The following is a 15916-nucleotide window of genomic DNA, read 5'->3' on the forward strand; positions in this document are numbered from 1 at the left end:
CAATACATATTCTTAAATGTACATAAAACCTATGTGGTCGTAACTGTATGTAAATACTGTTAAACGTTCTATAACTTCTCTGAAATATGAATACAAGGAAAATTGGTTATTTAGTATAATTCTGACTTAAGACTTGACTTACTTTTATCTCGGATTCCTTCACTTGCAACGTCGTATCCATTATAGCTCCACCAATTACAATCTATGACATAAACAAATTATCCGATGAAAATAAAATGACTAATATCTTATATATTTTTTAAGGTAAACGAATATTTTTGTTTTATTTACTGGATTTCTTTCTGATGTCAGAATGCACTTGGAAGCACTATCGTTGAAAGAGCTCTGAAAACTCTTTTTAGCCAAATTCACTGCAATTTCTGCTGCAACACTTGCATTGTTTTCTATGAGTGCCATATCTGTTGATTTTAAAAAGACAAAAATTAAGTGACAAATATTGATCTTGCTTATGTTTTCTTAATTTTTATATCAATGGACTTATTTATACTTACTAGCTCGAAGAGATTGACCATGTGTAACCTTATTTAATTCTTCTAGCAAAAATGGTGTGACATTCTTTCCACTTACATTTTTACTTTTTGCATTTTCTAAAGCATTACATATAGCCAATTCCATTTCTTTTGAATCTAATGCATATTCTGTAGGAATAGGGACAGCAAACAATAATCCTGTTTGAAGACCTAATTCCCTTTGTGCTTTAAGAATCTTTGTTGCTTCTTCTGAATTTGATACTCTATGTGGCACTTTTGTCTTTTGTAATGATTCAGTGCAGTAAAATGCAGGAAAATAGTTTGTTTCACCAATTTTTATAACTGGAACTCCTTGTGTTTCCTACAAATGGAGACAATTACAAATCTCTATTGTAATAATTATTATTTTTTATGCAAAAAAATATATTAACCAGATATTCTAATGTCTTCTCAATATCTAATATAGATTTAACACCAGAACAAACAACAGCTACAGGAGTACGCCCAAGCTCTAGTAAATCAGTACTAATATCAAAACTCTTTTCTGCACCACGATGAACACCACCAATGCCTCCTGTTGCCATTATAGGCAAATCTAATAAATTTGAAATTAACATTGTTGCACTAACAGTTGTTCCTCCATTTAGTTTTTGGGCAACAACTGTTGATATATCTCTACGTGAACACTTAATAGTTTTAGTAGAATCTGATTTAGCTAATATTTGTAATTGTTCATCATTCAAACCAACATGTATCTGTCCATTTAAAATTCCTATAGTTGCAGGTATAGCACCCTAAAATGATATAAAAGTATAATGTAAAAGAAGCAATATTTTTCTTTCTTTAGAATTCATAAACAATTACTTTTTTTCTAACAGTGTTTTCTACTTGAATGGCTGTTTTCAAATTATCAGGATAAGGCATTCCATGAGTAATGATTGTTGATTCTAAGGCCACAATTGGCAGCCCATTTTTTTTTGCCACTTCTATATCAGAACTACAAACAATCTTGCAATTGCTGCTGGCATTACGGTTATTTAGTGAATTAATCCTTTTCACTGCTTTAAGCAATCTTTGACTATTCAACCACTGCATCTTTATGTTTTTAGGTAGATATGAGTAATATAAAAAGATTCAAGAAACATTCATACAACTTGCTGCTTATCATTTGACAATAGATTGAAATGGTAAGTTAACAATAATACGTTGAACATTGATAATATAGTAATATCTACAGATTATAAAGACAGTGTATGGATTCTTTACACATGTGATTAACCTATATAAACTTCTTTTCTCCCATATTAATAGGACAGCAAATAAATGTATTATAAAATAAATTCGATGTAAATTTCGATAACAAATCTTTTCGATCTATCGACTTTATATATTGGGAGCTTAATTCAACAAATTTTAAGTCGATAATTAATCATAAATATTTTATATCTAGAACAATATCATAATAATTTTTCACTGCTGTCATGTGTAATTATTTAAGATAATTTAGTCGAAGATAATTTTAGTAATTAGTAAAATATTAATTACATCCTAGTTTTATTAGAAAAATTAATTTACTACTAATTTTTTATTGTTTATAATTTCTATTAGTTAAAAATATTCTTAACACGTTGAATGCCACGCCAGTTTTACAAGGTTTGGCCGTGGCTCCACAATGAATTTTTTTATTATACGATGCATATAATGTTGAAATATTACCTACAAGAGATATGTTACGGTGTATAATCATCATTAATGAATTTATCTCACTGAGGTCACCGGTGACCCCCATGGCGCTGTAGTGCAATTTCGCTCGATCCACTTAATTTTTGCGATTATCAGTTATCTCATATTGTTTCTTCGCGTTGCTAAATAATTGTTCTATACTGTTACGTCTCGGGACCTACCATAAACCATAATCCATCCCTCGGTCATACTTATTCGGACCCGCAATAATCCTAAAGAACCATCACAAGATTTAGCATTTTTTACCTTACTGTCAAGCCCCTTAATTGCCATCAAACATCTTTCAAGTCGAAACGTTCCTTAGGGTTATTGTTCATTAAGATAAAACACGGAAAAAGCGGAGTTTTCCCATGTCCGACAGCCACTGGTGGGGGGCGCACATAATAGATCTATATTTCATGTATAAATAAAACTATTTTTATACATTCTATACTGCATTCATTTCGTCACACTATTGTAGTAACGGTGGTAATAATAAAAAATTTATAACTATTGACATTTCTTCCAATTATGTATTTTTACTAATCTTGGTGCGCCGGTCACCGGTGACCTCCGCGGGGCCACGGTCAAGTTGAGTGCCGGTCACCGGTGACCCCCATGACATTCAACGTGTTAAATATAAATATAGAGTGTCGGACAAAATGGTAGGACACTTTACCTATTTGTGTATTTCATCTTGTTAAAAGAAGGAAATATTTCGCATATCCTATATGTTGAATATTTCCAGAATAACACATTAAATTTCATATTCATACGATAATACATATACAATACATACAATGAGGAAGTTAGGGGAAAAATAAGCATGGACTGATATTAATTGGATAGTTAATGTTAAGGTTGATAATTCTATATTCAAACATATATACGTAATATTCAGTTAATATTCTCTCTCTTTGCTCGATTAATATTCTCTCTTTTTGTTTGGTTAATATTCACAGGGTCATCCCCACTATTACCTGGAATTGACCCGCTCGGAGTTCGCCCGAGGCGATCGTCCGTGTTATCTAATTGGTAATCGATGGTGTCAAGTTACCAAGTCATTGTATGAAGAAAAATAGAATTTGTTTTTTTACCTTATTATTATGAAACTATTTTAATCAGATTGCTGAGGTTTTAGCAATGAAAATGATACCGAACATGACTACATTCGAATGACTTTGGACTATTCGGATTAATCACGATTAAGAAAAAAAATGTAAAACGAATATTATAATTCATTAGCATTTTTCATTCAGTTTCTTGATAATGTAGAATAAATCACTTTTTCGAATGATGTCCTAAAAAATTGTGTTATTTGAGCAATTCTCGGAATGCACTTGCTCGGGTAATGTTTGTCACACGGACCTGACAAACATTAATCATTTAGCAAGCAAGAGACAAGTGAAGTCTACGAGACTACGCAGCTTTATCCAAATTCATAATTTAGTGGTGTTTTTAAAAAAAAAAGAAGAAATAACAATGAGTCGTGAAAAACGTCTTAAACGGTGGAAAATTGAAGAAATGATTCGTTTATGATCAAACAATTATGCAATTACCTAAATTCACAAAATAATAAAGTGGAGTCGTAATGTGATATTACATAATCAATCACGATACAATCTCTTAGGAAACTCTGAAAGAGATTTTCATTTCGTAGTCGAATAACTACTGACAGAAATTGTAAGAATGGAAAGTAGGTCAAGTAAGTCTTATAATTTTTTCTAATCAAATACAACCCAAATTTATATTTCTAACTTCTTTGTTGTATGTCATGAACTTAAGATTATATGTATATTTTCATCTTTTAATTACATGAAATATACAAATAGGTATGTAAGGTGTCCTATCATTTCGTCCCGCATTGTATAGTAACTCTCCTTTTTGAACTAAAATCTACAAATATCATTAAACATTTTACTAATACATATAATTAAAACATCGAATATCATAGTGCTGAAAACCTCGATAGAAAAACATAAACATGTTGCAATTCTTCATAAAAATATAATATAATCGATTACAGATCAAAATTAACAAATAATTAAGGAAATATTAAATATTTCAAATACTTATTTTTTAAATAGTTCTTGAAAACTTCGAATTTTTTTATTGTTAATAGGATTATATTTTTAATAGATATAGATATTAAAAAATTTAAGGTGTACAAATCTATATGTGCGGAGCACGTTTATTTGCTATGTTATTGCGATTTATTACGTCAAAATTTATTTATGAATTCAGAAAGGAAATGGCAATTCATTAACATATTAATATTGAATTAATTTTATAATTTACATTTTTCTTGACGTATATAAGTAGAAGAGTGTAACACGTACGTAGACCGTAGTGGTACACATTGTACATATATGAACATACAGTCAGTCTCGAAAACATTTAGACACTAGCCCAACTTCATATTCTACTTGATGTAAAAAGAAGTGAGTCTTTATGTCTCAGAAATATTCGGACAATTTATATGTTGATGTTAAAAGATCTAAACTGATAATTTTTTATAAAAGTTTGATATATATATCCGGGACTCCTTTTGTTTAATAACATATTTTAAGCACTTTAATATGTTGAAGATTATGTTTTGTTAGTAATCGAGACTGTATTTTATTCCTCTATTATACGAATTTACCATTTTTCTTTATTTATTTATTGTTGTCTTTTACTAATTCTACGGTCCAGATCATTCCATATTTCTAGTCATACTTCTGTAAGAATAAATACAAGAATATTAGGCCATATCAAAAATTTAAGTTAAACAAAAAGCAACAATAAATACTAAAGAAAAATGATTAAATTCGTCTAATTTATACATACTCAGTATAAAATAAAGTTCCCGAAAAGCATCTGTATATTTGGATTAATCTCAAGAATCACTGGACGGACATTGGTGCGATTTTCATTATTTTAAAGCGCATTTCTCGAATAAGGTTTAGGTGTGAAACATTAACCTATGACGAAAGGAAGCAGGAGTCGAAAATATAAACCAGAGATTACAGATATTCACAACGCAACAACGATCTTCTTCGCTACAATCGTATTTTGTTTAAAATCTGCCACGATATAGCGAGGAAATATGATCCCCCCTTCGAGCAATGTCTTTCTCTTTTCGATGTGCGGCATGTCTGATGTTTCACGACTTCACTGTTTGACAATCTGTGTTATTTCGCGAACTGCAGAATAATTACCGAGCCAATAGAAATTCACAAAATCGTCAGCCATTTTATTAAAAAAGATTATATGTATAAGATTTCGGGCAAAGATAGGGTATATCAGAGGCTAATAAAGGATTAAAATACAGTATCGATTACTCACACAAGATGATTTTTAATAGATTAAATTATTTAAGATAATTATTGAATAAAAGTAATCGGATAAAATATTACACTTTTATAAAAAAAACTGCCATTTTAGTCCTTTTAACGTCAATTTATAAGTGCCCAAATATTTTTGAGGCCGGCTATATATAGTTTTGCATTTTGTACTGGATTTTTTCAAACATTGGAGGGACAAAGTCATTCACATTAACATTTTTACAGTTTTAGAAATTATTCTTAATTACCAAGGTGAAGTTCGTAGAAGGTAAGAATATTGCGCCAATTTACACGTTTTACACAATGTATTATACCTTTTCCCTAAAAGTAAATTTCTAGTTTTCAAAAACTAATTAAATATCATATATCAATCATGTGTCAATTTGTTTAAATTTTATCATTTATAAAATATCAGAGAACAAATAAGAAAATATTAGGTCGTTTCAAATTCAAGCTATATAGGAAATTGCTACGTTCCTGCTCGGGTTAAATGCTGTATGTACATATGTAAATATGTATGTATGTATGAGTAGCGTACTACACTTACATACTATACTTGACTCTACCCGTAATCGCCAGTTCACGTTGTACATCCGACGAGTTATGAATTTGAAAGGCACGTAGAAGTATAATAATTATTTATTATTACTGTTATAAATAAGTAAAGTCACACTGAATTAAAAAATATAAATATGAAATCGAAGAAAACAAATAACGTCGGATTATTGTATTTAAAGACTTATAATTTGCTACAAGTATTTGGGTAAGTATTATTACTTTCCTCGCTTTCACCAAATTATAATGAAGTGATTATAAGAAAAAACATTTTATTGTTATTCAAGTTTCACTAATTAACATTTCAGTAATTTCTGCTATAATGTTCAACAATCTAATCTTAATTGAAAAGTATGTTTAATAACTTTGAGATGAAAATAGGTATTATAGAGAATATTGTTAAATATATTAAAATAATTATGTATATTTGCAGTTGGAGTTATATACTTTATAAATTTGTAGTGAATGATTTTTCTTCTACGACAGAAGCAAATTTGTGGCAGAATGTTAAATGGCCTGTTGTTATTTTTCAACATGCTGCTCTTTTAGAAGTAAGCAATAATATTCATCTTGGTTTTGTTCATAAAAGATTGCTTAATAAAGCATATCTTTATTATAGATAATCCATGCTGCAACTGGTTTAGTTAAATCAAACCCTGTACTTACAACTTTTCAAGTGTTTAGTCGTATTATAGTAGTGAGTGGTGTATTGTTGGCAACTCCAAATAATTATGCGGCGTCATCTCATGGTCTTCCATTAGCCATCTTAGCATGGTCAATAACGGAAATAATTCGATATTTGTTTTACTATATGAATCTCAATGAATTTGTTCCTTATTTTCTCACATGGCTGAGGTATGTAATTTAATCACTTCATAGATTTTTTATATAATAAATAATATCTATTCATTAAATATTTTATTTATTAATAATACCTATTTTTCAGTATTCAAAATTGAAATGTTTTAATTATTACAGGTATACGTTATTTATTGTATTGTACCCAATAGGTGTAACTGGAGAATTATTATGCATATATTCAGCTGTAAATTATGCAAACTCTCATCCAGAATTCTGGAGTTACAAACTTCCTAACTCATGGAATTTCATATTTAGTTATTATTTCATTCTTATAACTATTATGCTATCATATATTCCTCGTAAGTTTCTGAAAAATGTATTATCATATCATATATTGATTATATAATAATTTCTTTTCTTTATATTACAGTTTTCCCACAATTATATTTGCATATGTTTGCTCAAAGACGTAAAATTATAGGAGGTGAAACATCCAAGAAAGCGAATTAATATAAAGGAAATTTTGATATATTTTATTAATATTTTATAATATTTATGATAAAAATAAATATTACAAGATATAGCATGACTGTTCCTGATTTAGAATACCATCTGAAAATTATATACCTTGTGATGTATTATAATCCATTATAAGCAAATTATTACTTAGTTATAATAACATTAATAAGATTAAAACAGTTTTTAGGAATAAAGATTAAAATTATTTAATTATGAATCAACTATCATAAAATATTAGACATTTTTAATAACATTTAAAATTACTTGCTATAATTTTTATTATAAAATATCCAATTTCTAAATTCATGAGTAGAAAGATCATCTGTACTATCCCCTCTATCTATATATATACTATGCTATCATATTATTAAATAGGATTTACTAATTAGATAATAAATATCATGTATATTAGTTTTAAAAAATGAGGATTTTATATTATTTACATTATTTATAGGAATAGCTACTCGAAATAATACTTATAATTTGCAAAAATATCATTCGATATACATATGTATTAAAAAAACAAAATACAAAATCATAAAATATTGCCTGTATGAGTTTAATCGAACGCGCGTCATTTGATAACCTATTCTAATCATATGTTCACAAGTAAATATATGAATAACACTATTTCTTTAGTGTGACAACGATAATAATTTTACTTAACATTAGTTGAAGAAGTTACACGAATTTAGAAACATGTCCGGAAACATGTCCGAACACAATGATGACACGGAAAAAGGTAACGTTTTCAAACTGTCATTTGTCTTACATAATGAAATTCAATTTTTCTTGTATATCAGTTTATAATTGTTATTTAATTGTTTAATAAAATTCACAAGATTAAATTTTCTACTTCACTACATATATTTTTTAAAATGCAAAAACTTAAATAAATTTTCAATTGAAATCCTTAATTTCATAATTTAGAATATCGAAACATTATTAAATGACAAAATCAGTATCTTTTATTATAGTATTATAGTGCTTTCTGATTTTTTATCTATTTACGATAATCCAAATTATTTATCTAATAAACGTAGATAAGTGGAACATGATTACGATAGAGGTTAACTGTCATCCATAAGAGTTTGAAACCTTATTAATTAAATAATATGGTAAAATGAATTAAGTGAAATTATTGTTCTACACTGATTATTATAATCTCAGAGTACCTAAATTTTCATATCATCGTAAAATTTTAGGTAATTGTTAAATGACACGTGTCTTTATTGAGTTAAATTATAATTATAACATCACGATGTCTGATTGCAGTGTGTCAAAATGTTTCCGCAGATCATTTTTCCTTTAATTAGCCGTCAGCGGCAATTACTCGGCCAACAACTCTGGCGAAAATCTGTATTTATGTATTTTTATTGCAACGAGTACAATGAATTTATTTCTTTAAGTAACTTATCTAAATGTCTTTGTTTTCTACATTAAATTTATTGTCTTTTATTATTTCAAAAGGTTAACAGTGCATGTTATATTTTTGAAAAATAGGAACTAGACAGTCGTGATATATAAATATGTGACAAAATTTAAAGTATTTAATTTATTCTTATTTGTCAAATTGTTTTACTAACAAATATTACATTCATTTATAGCGTTAATTTGTATATTGCTATATATATTGTTCATTTATTTGTATCAGAGAAGAAATCAAATGAGGAGGCTACAAACAGTTCTTCAGAACAAGAAGAGGTAGAAGATTCTGATATGGAAAAGATTCGGAAATATTTGGCACAAAAGTTAAAACTTTTTGATTCATCAGATTATGATGAACAGTCACAGCAAAAAGTCCTCCGTGAACTTAATATAGATGGAGTGGTAGATTATATAAAAGAAACTGAAAACTGTAAAATTATTACTATGGCTGGAGCTGGTATCTCCACATGTATGTTTTAAGAAATATTCCTAATCTTGAATTAGTTGTATATCTATATATAATTTTGAATTATATATATTAGGTATATTGCACAAAAATGCTTCTTTTATTTTTTATGTTTTTTAGCTGCAGGAATTCCTGATTTTCGATCACCATCAAGTGGTCTTTATCACAATTTAGAGAAATATAATCTACCTCATCCTCAAGCTATTTTTGAGTTAGATTTCTTTATGGAAAATCCTGAACCATTCTTTATGCTTGCAAGAGAATTGTTACCTGAAGGTTTTAAACCTACACCATCCCATTATTTCATCCGTCTTTTATGGGAAAAAGGACTACTTTTGAGACACTACACCCAGAACATCGATACATTAGAAAGAATGGCTGGTTTACCTCCTGAAAAATTAGTAGAAGCTCATGGTACATTTCATACTGGTCGATGCCTTAAATGTAGAGCACCATACACTCTTCCATGGATGAAAGGTACAACTTTTTTCTTCTTATATATATTTTTTAATGTTATAGTAAGATCATAATTGTTACAATTAAATACATACTTTAAACCTCAGTACCTATTTTCAGAAAAAATTATGGAAGGTGTTATACCAAAATGTGAAGAATGTAACGAAGGTGTAGTAAAACCTGATATAGTGTTTTTCGGGGAAATGTTACCCGAACGTTTCCATTTCCTTATCGATCGGGATTTTGCACAAGCAGATCTTTTGATAATTATGGGATCAAGTTTGGTAGTGCAGCCTTTTGCATCTTTAGTAGATAGGTATGTATTATTTACAAGTATCATATTGTTTCCTTCATTCTCCACATTCAATTAATTATAATTTCAATTTCTTTGAAGGGTGCGACCCAATTGTCCACGCCTACTTATCAATAAAGAAAAAGTAGGTATGCAAGATCGCTTATCGCGACTTTTAGGACTGCGACATGGCTTGATCTTTGATACACGAAGTTCTCATGGCGGTCGTGATGTTGCCTGGTTAGGTGATTGCGATACTGGCTGTCAATTATTAGCTGAAAAGTTGGGCTGGGGCGTACGTTCCATTAAATTTAAATTATATTTTTAGTGTGCTTTAAACTCAGAAATATGTCTTATATAAATTTATTTTCTTTTTTAGGATGAATTAAAAGATCTTATAAAAAAAGAACATGAACGTTTAAGTGCAGAACATACCAATAAGGATTAAGCTCATCAATTGTCTTATTACAATGTAAATTTAGTTTTTTAGATTACTTGAGATCTAATTTTGCTGCTATTTCTTTGAGGACAAAGAAATTATATAGATGAATAATATTTTGCTTCAAAGGAATTGTAAAAACATTGTTTAGAATGTTAAACATTTATCACAACGATATTGAAGAGTCATTATTTTACTTGTATCTATGTCATCATTTCTTTCTATAGTATATTATATTAAATTAATGGTGAAAATTAGAATTTTTGAACAAGTAATTTTTCATACAATTAGTGTTGTATTTGATAGTACATTCATGTCATGGATATATTTTATTAATAATAATGTTGATCCATTACAATAATGATCGCTCAATGACATGTAAATAATTTATTTCCTCATATAGTATATAATGATGTTATGCAAATAAATGTAACTTTTGGCAGTTGAATTATATGTATAAATAAAACAGAGTAAAACATACAATACAAAATTCATTTCATATTAAAGGGTTTCACGGTTACTACCTGAGCTTCCTGCTGATGTAACTTTCCCGCACCTACAGCTGCTGCAGCCATGGGTTTACGACCGCTGTATTTTATCTGTAAGTCACAAAATTATTTTTACAAATATGTATCTCAAATATTACTTAAATTATTAACTTACTAGTCTGCCACATAAATTTTCGAATCGAGATTTGACAAAATTCCATGCTCCCATATTTTGCGGTTCTTCTTGACTCCATATGAAAGCTTAAGGAAATATTTATATTAATATTTTAAAATATATTTAAGCAATTTATTTTGTATAACTTACTCTTGGCGTATTTATATCTATCGATTTCTTGCAATAATTCTTGAACTGGAAAAGGGCATAAACTCTCGACTCTAATAATTGCTACATTCTTTTGATCTGTGCTTTCTCTAAAGTTATCAAGAGCATAATAGTGTTTACCGCTCACAAGGATCACTTTAGTCACTTTTGATTCTTCTACCTTTTCATCTCCTGTTAAATTATTATTTATTAAATTATTATTTTATTTCATTTGGAGTCAAATATAGCTAAAGGAGGGAGAAAGATGAAGACAAAGAGAGAAAGAAAGAGAGGGAGAGATCATTTTTTTTATTGTATTCAACATACCAATAACGGTTTTAAATCTAGTCTGTGGTTGCATATCTGTTATTGGCGAGGTTGCTGCGATATGGCGCAGCAATATTTTCGGAGCCATTATTATTAAAGGTTTTCGAAAATTTCTTACCATCTAACAGAAATAAAGACAATTTATTACATTAAAAATATAATTAAGGATTTATTAGAATAAGGATCTTACTTGTCTCCTTAATAGATGAAAGTATTGAGCCGGTGTCGTAGGATTTGTCACACATATGTTAACATTATCACCATCAGGTTTATCTTCGTTACTGTCCGTAAGTTGTAAAAACCTTTCAAGTCTGGAGGAACTGTGTTCAGGACCAGCGCCGTCGTAACCATGTGGTAAAAGTATCGTTAATCCGCTACTTAGCATCCATTTTGCCTCACCACTGGTTACAAAAGTATCGATTATGATCTGTGCTCCATTAAAAAAATCTCCAAATTGTGCCTCCCATATCGTTAAGGTAGTTGGCATAGCTATACTCATGCCATACTCGTATCCTAAGACTGCTTCTTCAGACAGAATACTATTAGCTAACTCTAATTTTCCTGTTTGTCCCTCGACCATTGAATTTAGTGGAATATGTATATCTAAAATCATGATTGATGATAAGACTTTTATTAATTTATGATTAGAATCATTTTATAAATACCTCCAGTGGATTGATCAACAAGCATGGCATGTCTATGGGAAAAGGTACCACGACCAATGTCTTGCCCGCTTATTCTTACATTATACCCTTGATACAATAAAGTTCCAATTGCTAAAGCTTCGGCAGTAGCCCAATCCAAATGTTCACCACTCGCTATTTTTTTTAATCGAGATTGAACATGGTTTTTCAATAATTTGGGATGAATTATCTGTTGCATGATAAAATAGTACGTTCAATTAGCTGAACAATTAGGGAATCAATTAGGGAAAATGAGCAGCATTTATTGTATAACCTATGTTCTCACCGAGTCATCGTCAATATGAACGCTCTTTTCGGCAATGAACCTCAATAGGCTTAAATCAACTCCCGTGTCCCACTGTGTCACGCTCGCATCAGCCTGCTGTATTTCGCTCCACAAGCCTGCAAAATAGGTAGGTTGTGGGACATAATTATCCGCTTCATTCAAACCTTGATTCAATTTGGCCTTGTGATCTTCGATGATATTTTTGGCTTTTTCCATTGGAAGAACATTGTTCTTTACTAGTTTGTCTAAATATCGATCTGGTACTGATCTAATTGAAAATAAAGTAAAGTTAATTAGATTCGACACATCCTATTATTATAATTGAGAATTACTTACGGGCGGCTATGTATAATTTTATAAATAACAGGATTTGTAAAAGCCGGATCGTCTAGTTCATTATGACCCCATCTTCTGAAGCAATTCAGATCCAGGAAAACGTCCTTCCTAAATTTTCGTTGATACTTGAACGCTATTCTAGCAGCTCGGATAACCATCTACGATATTTGAAAATTAAAAAAACTACTAACTAAAAACATACATATGTATATATATAGGAAGAAATTAAAATTCTATCTTGTATACTTCAGGATCATCTCCATTTACATGGATCACCGGAGCGGAGATCATTTTGGCTAAATCCGTGCAGTATCTCGACGATCTACCTCTGGAAGCTGGAGTTGTGAAACCTAATTGATTATTGATCATCAAGTGAACTGTTCCACCTATTTCAAAGTGAGGAACTGCGGATAATGCTAAACATTCTTGGTCAACTCCTTGAGCAGCGTAAGCTGCATCCCCGTGAACCTAGGATAAAAATTGAAATAAGTTCAATACATCGATTTGTTTCCAATTTTACTTTAAATTTTGTCTGATTAATTATCAAACGTCTTACTTGAATATTTAACACTTTATCGCTCCATTGAGCGTTCGCATCTTCACTATATGCTCCGTCTTTATTTGCTTGCATCATTCCTCGAGTTTTTCCCATGGAAACAGGATTTACAGCTTCCAAATGTGAAGGGTTTCGTAATACCGTAACATGGAGGCTTTTCCGATTAATATCGAGGTTTGTGGAAGATACAAAATGACTGATCACGTCACCAGTTGCGTTCACGTTATCCGGAAATTCAGAGTATCCTCGTAGCTGTCGAAATAATTTTTCCGGTGGAAAATTCAACATTCCCGTGAGAAAATTTAGTCGACCTCGATGGGCCATGCCAATTACAATATATTTTAAATCATCTGCAATTTCATTTAATTGAATATACATAAATTTAATCTTGAATCGATAAAGTATAGATAAGAGATGATCCATGTAATCTTTTTCTAACGATACATTTTTATTTACCATTCGCACATAGTTTAAAAAATTCATAGTAGAAGGCCATCATGCTCTCAGCACCCTCGCCACTGTACCTCTTAAAGTTCACGAATTTGATGGCCAAAAATTGATCGAAAGTTTGACTCTTCAACATTTCCGTTGCGATGCCGATTCGCGTTTCGTCCGTCACGGGTTCCCTTGAACTTTTTTCTACGGTCTCTGCAAACCATTCTCTTTCCTCCTCAGTCTGTGTAGACAGTAATAGAAATCAGGTACTTATACAGATCTTCTACAAAGAAATAAACTAAATAAATAAATATTCGACTTATTCTAATAGAAAATAATAATGAAAGAAATAAACTAAATAAATAAATATTCCAATTATTCTAATAGAAGATTGCTTTAAATTTATTCATGATCAATTACATATTACCTCCAAGTAGCTAAATTCTACTCCTATATGGCCAGTGTATGTCTCGTTTAAAAATTTTAAAGCCTCTTCTACTGTTCCTTCATCTTTCCCCATTGATAACATCCCTCTGAATGGAACTTTATCATCCAAACTTAAACCGAATCTCTCTAGTTTCAACTCTGCCAATGGCACTGGTTTTTTTGACGCGACAGGATTTATCTCAGCCTGTTTATGACCATATTCTCTATAGGCGCTAATCAGTCTATAGAAGTTGCTGTTTTTCGATCGTATTTCCAGGTATTCGTTTGGTACTAGAAATACGAGGAAGAATAGAAAAAAAAATAATGGTAAAAACCAGTAGTTAATATTTATTTTTATCGTATATGGATGTTAAATCATTTTTACGTTATCGCGAAACGTTATCGGTTACTCTCTTGCGTAATAATAAAAATATTCCGAGTTGCGTTTATTATCTTTATCCTAGATTAGTACACTAAGCTTTTCCATATTAATTATAAGTAACTTTAAGATCACTTTAAGTAATATGAACATTACAATAAATATCTCGATATTGAAAGGAATATATTAAACGCATAATAACTTCATAAAAATATATCAACATGTTTATATGAATTTAAATGAATCATATTCAAAAAGGTTAGATTTCATATTCTTTTATTATTTAAAAATGGAATTCAGATATGTCAAGTCCTGATTATATTCGTGCTATTTTTTTAAAACTGGACACCAGGAATTTGAACTTCAAATTTATTGCGCATGCGCGATGCGCACATAGGTAAGAGATTTTCACGCGATTGTTGGGCAGTTGCTTGGGAGAAAGCGGGGAATGTAAGTGTTGTGCGTGCGTTCAAAGTTTCAGTTTGGTATTTTGTGGTTAAAGCGCAGTGATTAGTGTGATTTCGCGTTTTACTCTTATGCTGAAGACATGGATAACGAAATCTGAGGATATGTGCAAGGTAAGAATGATTTATTTCATAAAAATATGCATTTTCTTTCTCAATTTGAAGATGCAACGATGAAACATATTAAAGCTCACTAGCGACACAACGCGGGAATTTTAATAGTTAGTTTTCGAATTCGAATTATGAGCTTGTGCGTTAAAACCTGTCGCAAATATCAATATAGTATCGAATTCCAACTTTTTGTCAAAATGCTGGCTAAAATTTGTATTATTTTTTTATTTTTTACTTATTGTTCCAAATAAATGGAAAAATAATATTCGAAATACCTTCAAAGTGTCTTTGTGGCCTTGGTCTGTACCCATAGACGCCATTTTCACTGTGATAGAGTCGCGTATAGATTTTTAATCGGTAATTTATAAACCTCACAGCCGGATGCTTGTCTGCCCATTGAAAACGTGGGTGTTTGGTTCTACAGAATGTTCGAAGAGATGCGTGCATTCTTGTTTTCGTTACGAAATCTACAGCTTAACTGGCAGTTCTCCCTATCGCAGTGCCCAAGTGAGTTTATTACTCTTAACTCCCCCTCTTTCGACAGACCATTATTCAACGTTATCTGTTTACTCGAGATTGCCGATATCACAAGTATGTATTATGAATGG

At 30.3% G+C, this 15916-nt stretch overlaps 5 protein-coding genes across 17 annotated transcripts in view; 3 read left to right on the top strand and 2 right to left on the bottom strand.

Annotated features, from left to right (window-relative positions):
* LOC117205193 (pseudouridine-metabolizing bifunctional protein C1861.05) overlaps nt 1–1937 on the bottom strand; it is a 34185-nt gene extending 32248 nt beyond the window's left edge. The window contains exons 1-5 of the mRNA XM_033443357.1: nt 1356–1937; nt 923–1285; nt 513–852; nt 292–419; nt 143–202 (exon numbers count right to left, since the gene is read on the bottom strand). Coding sequence (XP_033299248.1) covers nt 143–202; nt 292–419; nt 513–852; nt 923–1285; nt 1356–1586 — 1122 coding nt within the window. The 5' untranslated portion in view covers nt 1587–1937. The remainder of the gene's footprint in view (nt 1–142; nt 203–291; nt 420–512; nt 853–922; nt 1286–1355) is intronic.
* A 1712-nt stretch (nt 1938–3649) lies between these two features.
* LOC117205208 (very-long-chain (3R)-3-hydroxyacyl-CoA dehydratase hpo-8) lies at nt 3650–7481 on the top strand. 3 transcript variants are annotated; one of them, XM_033443393.1, is made up of 6 exons: nt 3650–3918; nt 5765–5807; nt 6528–6645; nt 6714–6949; nt 7073–7254; nt 7326–7481. In XM_033443393.1, exons 1-6 carry the CDS (start codon nt 3903–3905, stop codon nt 7403–7405), a joined length of 675 nt encoding a protein of 224 aa, XP_033299284.1. In that variant the 5' UTR covers nt 3650–3902; the 3' UTR covers nt 7406–7481. The 3 variants fall into 3 exon arrangements, with proteins under 3 accessions (XP_033299284.1, XP_033299285.1, XP_033299283.1); XM_033443394.1 differs by lacking the exon at nt 5765–5807 and having other exon boundaries at nt 3653–3918; nt 6557–6645; XM_033443392.1 differs by lacking the exons at nt 3650–3918; nt 5765–5807 and adding an exon at nt 5832–6302.
* Nucleotides 7482–7949: 468 nt separating this feature from the next.
* LOC117205204 (NAD-dependent protein deacetylase Sirt2) lies at nt 7950–10665 on the top strand. 7 transcript variants are annotated; one of them, XM_033443378.1, is made up of 7 exons: nt 7952–8156; nt 8690–8822; nt 9069–9311; nt 9429–9785; nt 9885–10080; nt 10159–10351; nt 10436–10665. In XM_033443378.1, the coding sequence occupies exons 1-7, from the start codon at nt 8139–8141 to the stop codon at nt 10502–10504; spliced, it is 1209 nt and encodes a 402-aa protein (XP_033299269.1). In that variant the 5' UTR covers nt 7952–8138; the 3' UTR covers nt 10505–10665. The 7 variants fall into 7 exon arrangements, with proteins under 7 accessions (XP_033299271.1, XP_033299269.1, XP_033299270.1 ...); XM_033443379.1 differs by lacking the exon at nt 7952–8156 and adding an exon at nt 8464–8619 and having other exon boundaries at nt 10436–10538; XM_033443380.1 differs by lacking the exon at nt 8690–8822 and having other exon boundaries at nt 7950–8156; nt 10436–10538.
* Nucleotides 10666–10798: 133 nt separating this feature from the next.
* LOC117205190 (probable 2-oxoglutarate dehydrogenase E1 component DHKTD1, mitochondrial) lies at nt 10799–15891 on the bottom strand. 5 transcript variants are annotated; one of them, XM_033443350.1, is made up of 13 exons: nt 15584–15891; nt 14356–14645; nt 13950–14169; nt 13494–13843; nt 13184–13405; nt 12938–13095; nt 12602–12869; nt 12298–12505; nt 11823–12235; nt 11633–11753; nt 11309–11497; nt 11159–11244; nt 10799–11094 (listed from the first exon to the last, which is right to left on the bottom strand). In XM_033443350.1, exons 1-13 carry the CDS (start codon nt 15753–15755, stop codon nt 10987–10989), a joined length of 2805 nt encoding a protein of 934 aa, XP_033299241.1. In that variant the 5' UTR covers nt 15756–15891; the 3' UTR covers nt 10799–10986. The 5 variants fall into 5 exon arrangements, with proteins under 5 accessions (XP_033299241.1, XP_033299242.1, XP_033299244.1 ...); XM_033443351.1 differs by lacking the exon at nt 11309–11497; XM_033443353.1 differs by lacking the exon at nt 15584–15891 and having other exon boundaries at nt 13950–14211.
* Nucleotides 15153–15916, top strand: part of LOC117205205 (cell growth regulator with RING finger domain protein 1-like) — a 43158-nt gene continuing 42394 nt past the window's right edge. The window contains exon 1 of the mRNA XM_033443388.1: nt 15153–15311. The gene's annotated coding sequence lies outside the window, so the exon portion shown is untranslated. The remainder of the gene's footprint in view (nt 15312–15916) is intronic.

Source organism: Bombus bifarius, unplaced genomic scaffold, assembly GCF_011952205.1.
Source record: "Bombus bifarius isolate JDL3187 unplaced genomic scaffold, Bbif_JDL3187 scf7180000007987, whole genome shotgun sequence".
NCBI lineage: Eukaryota > Metazoa > Arthropoda > Insecta > Hymenoptera > Apidae > Bombus > Bombus bifarius.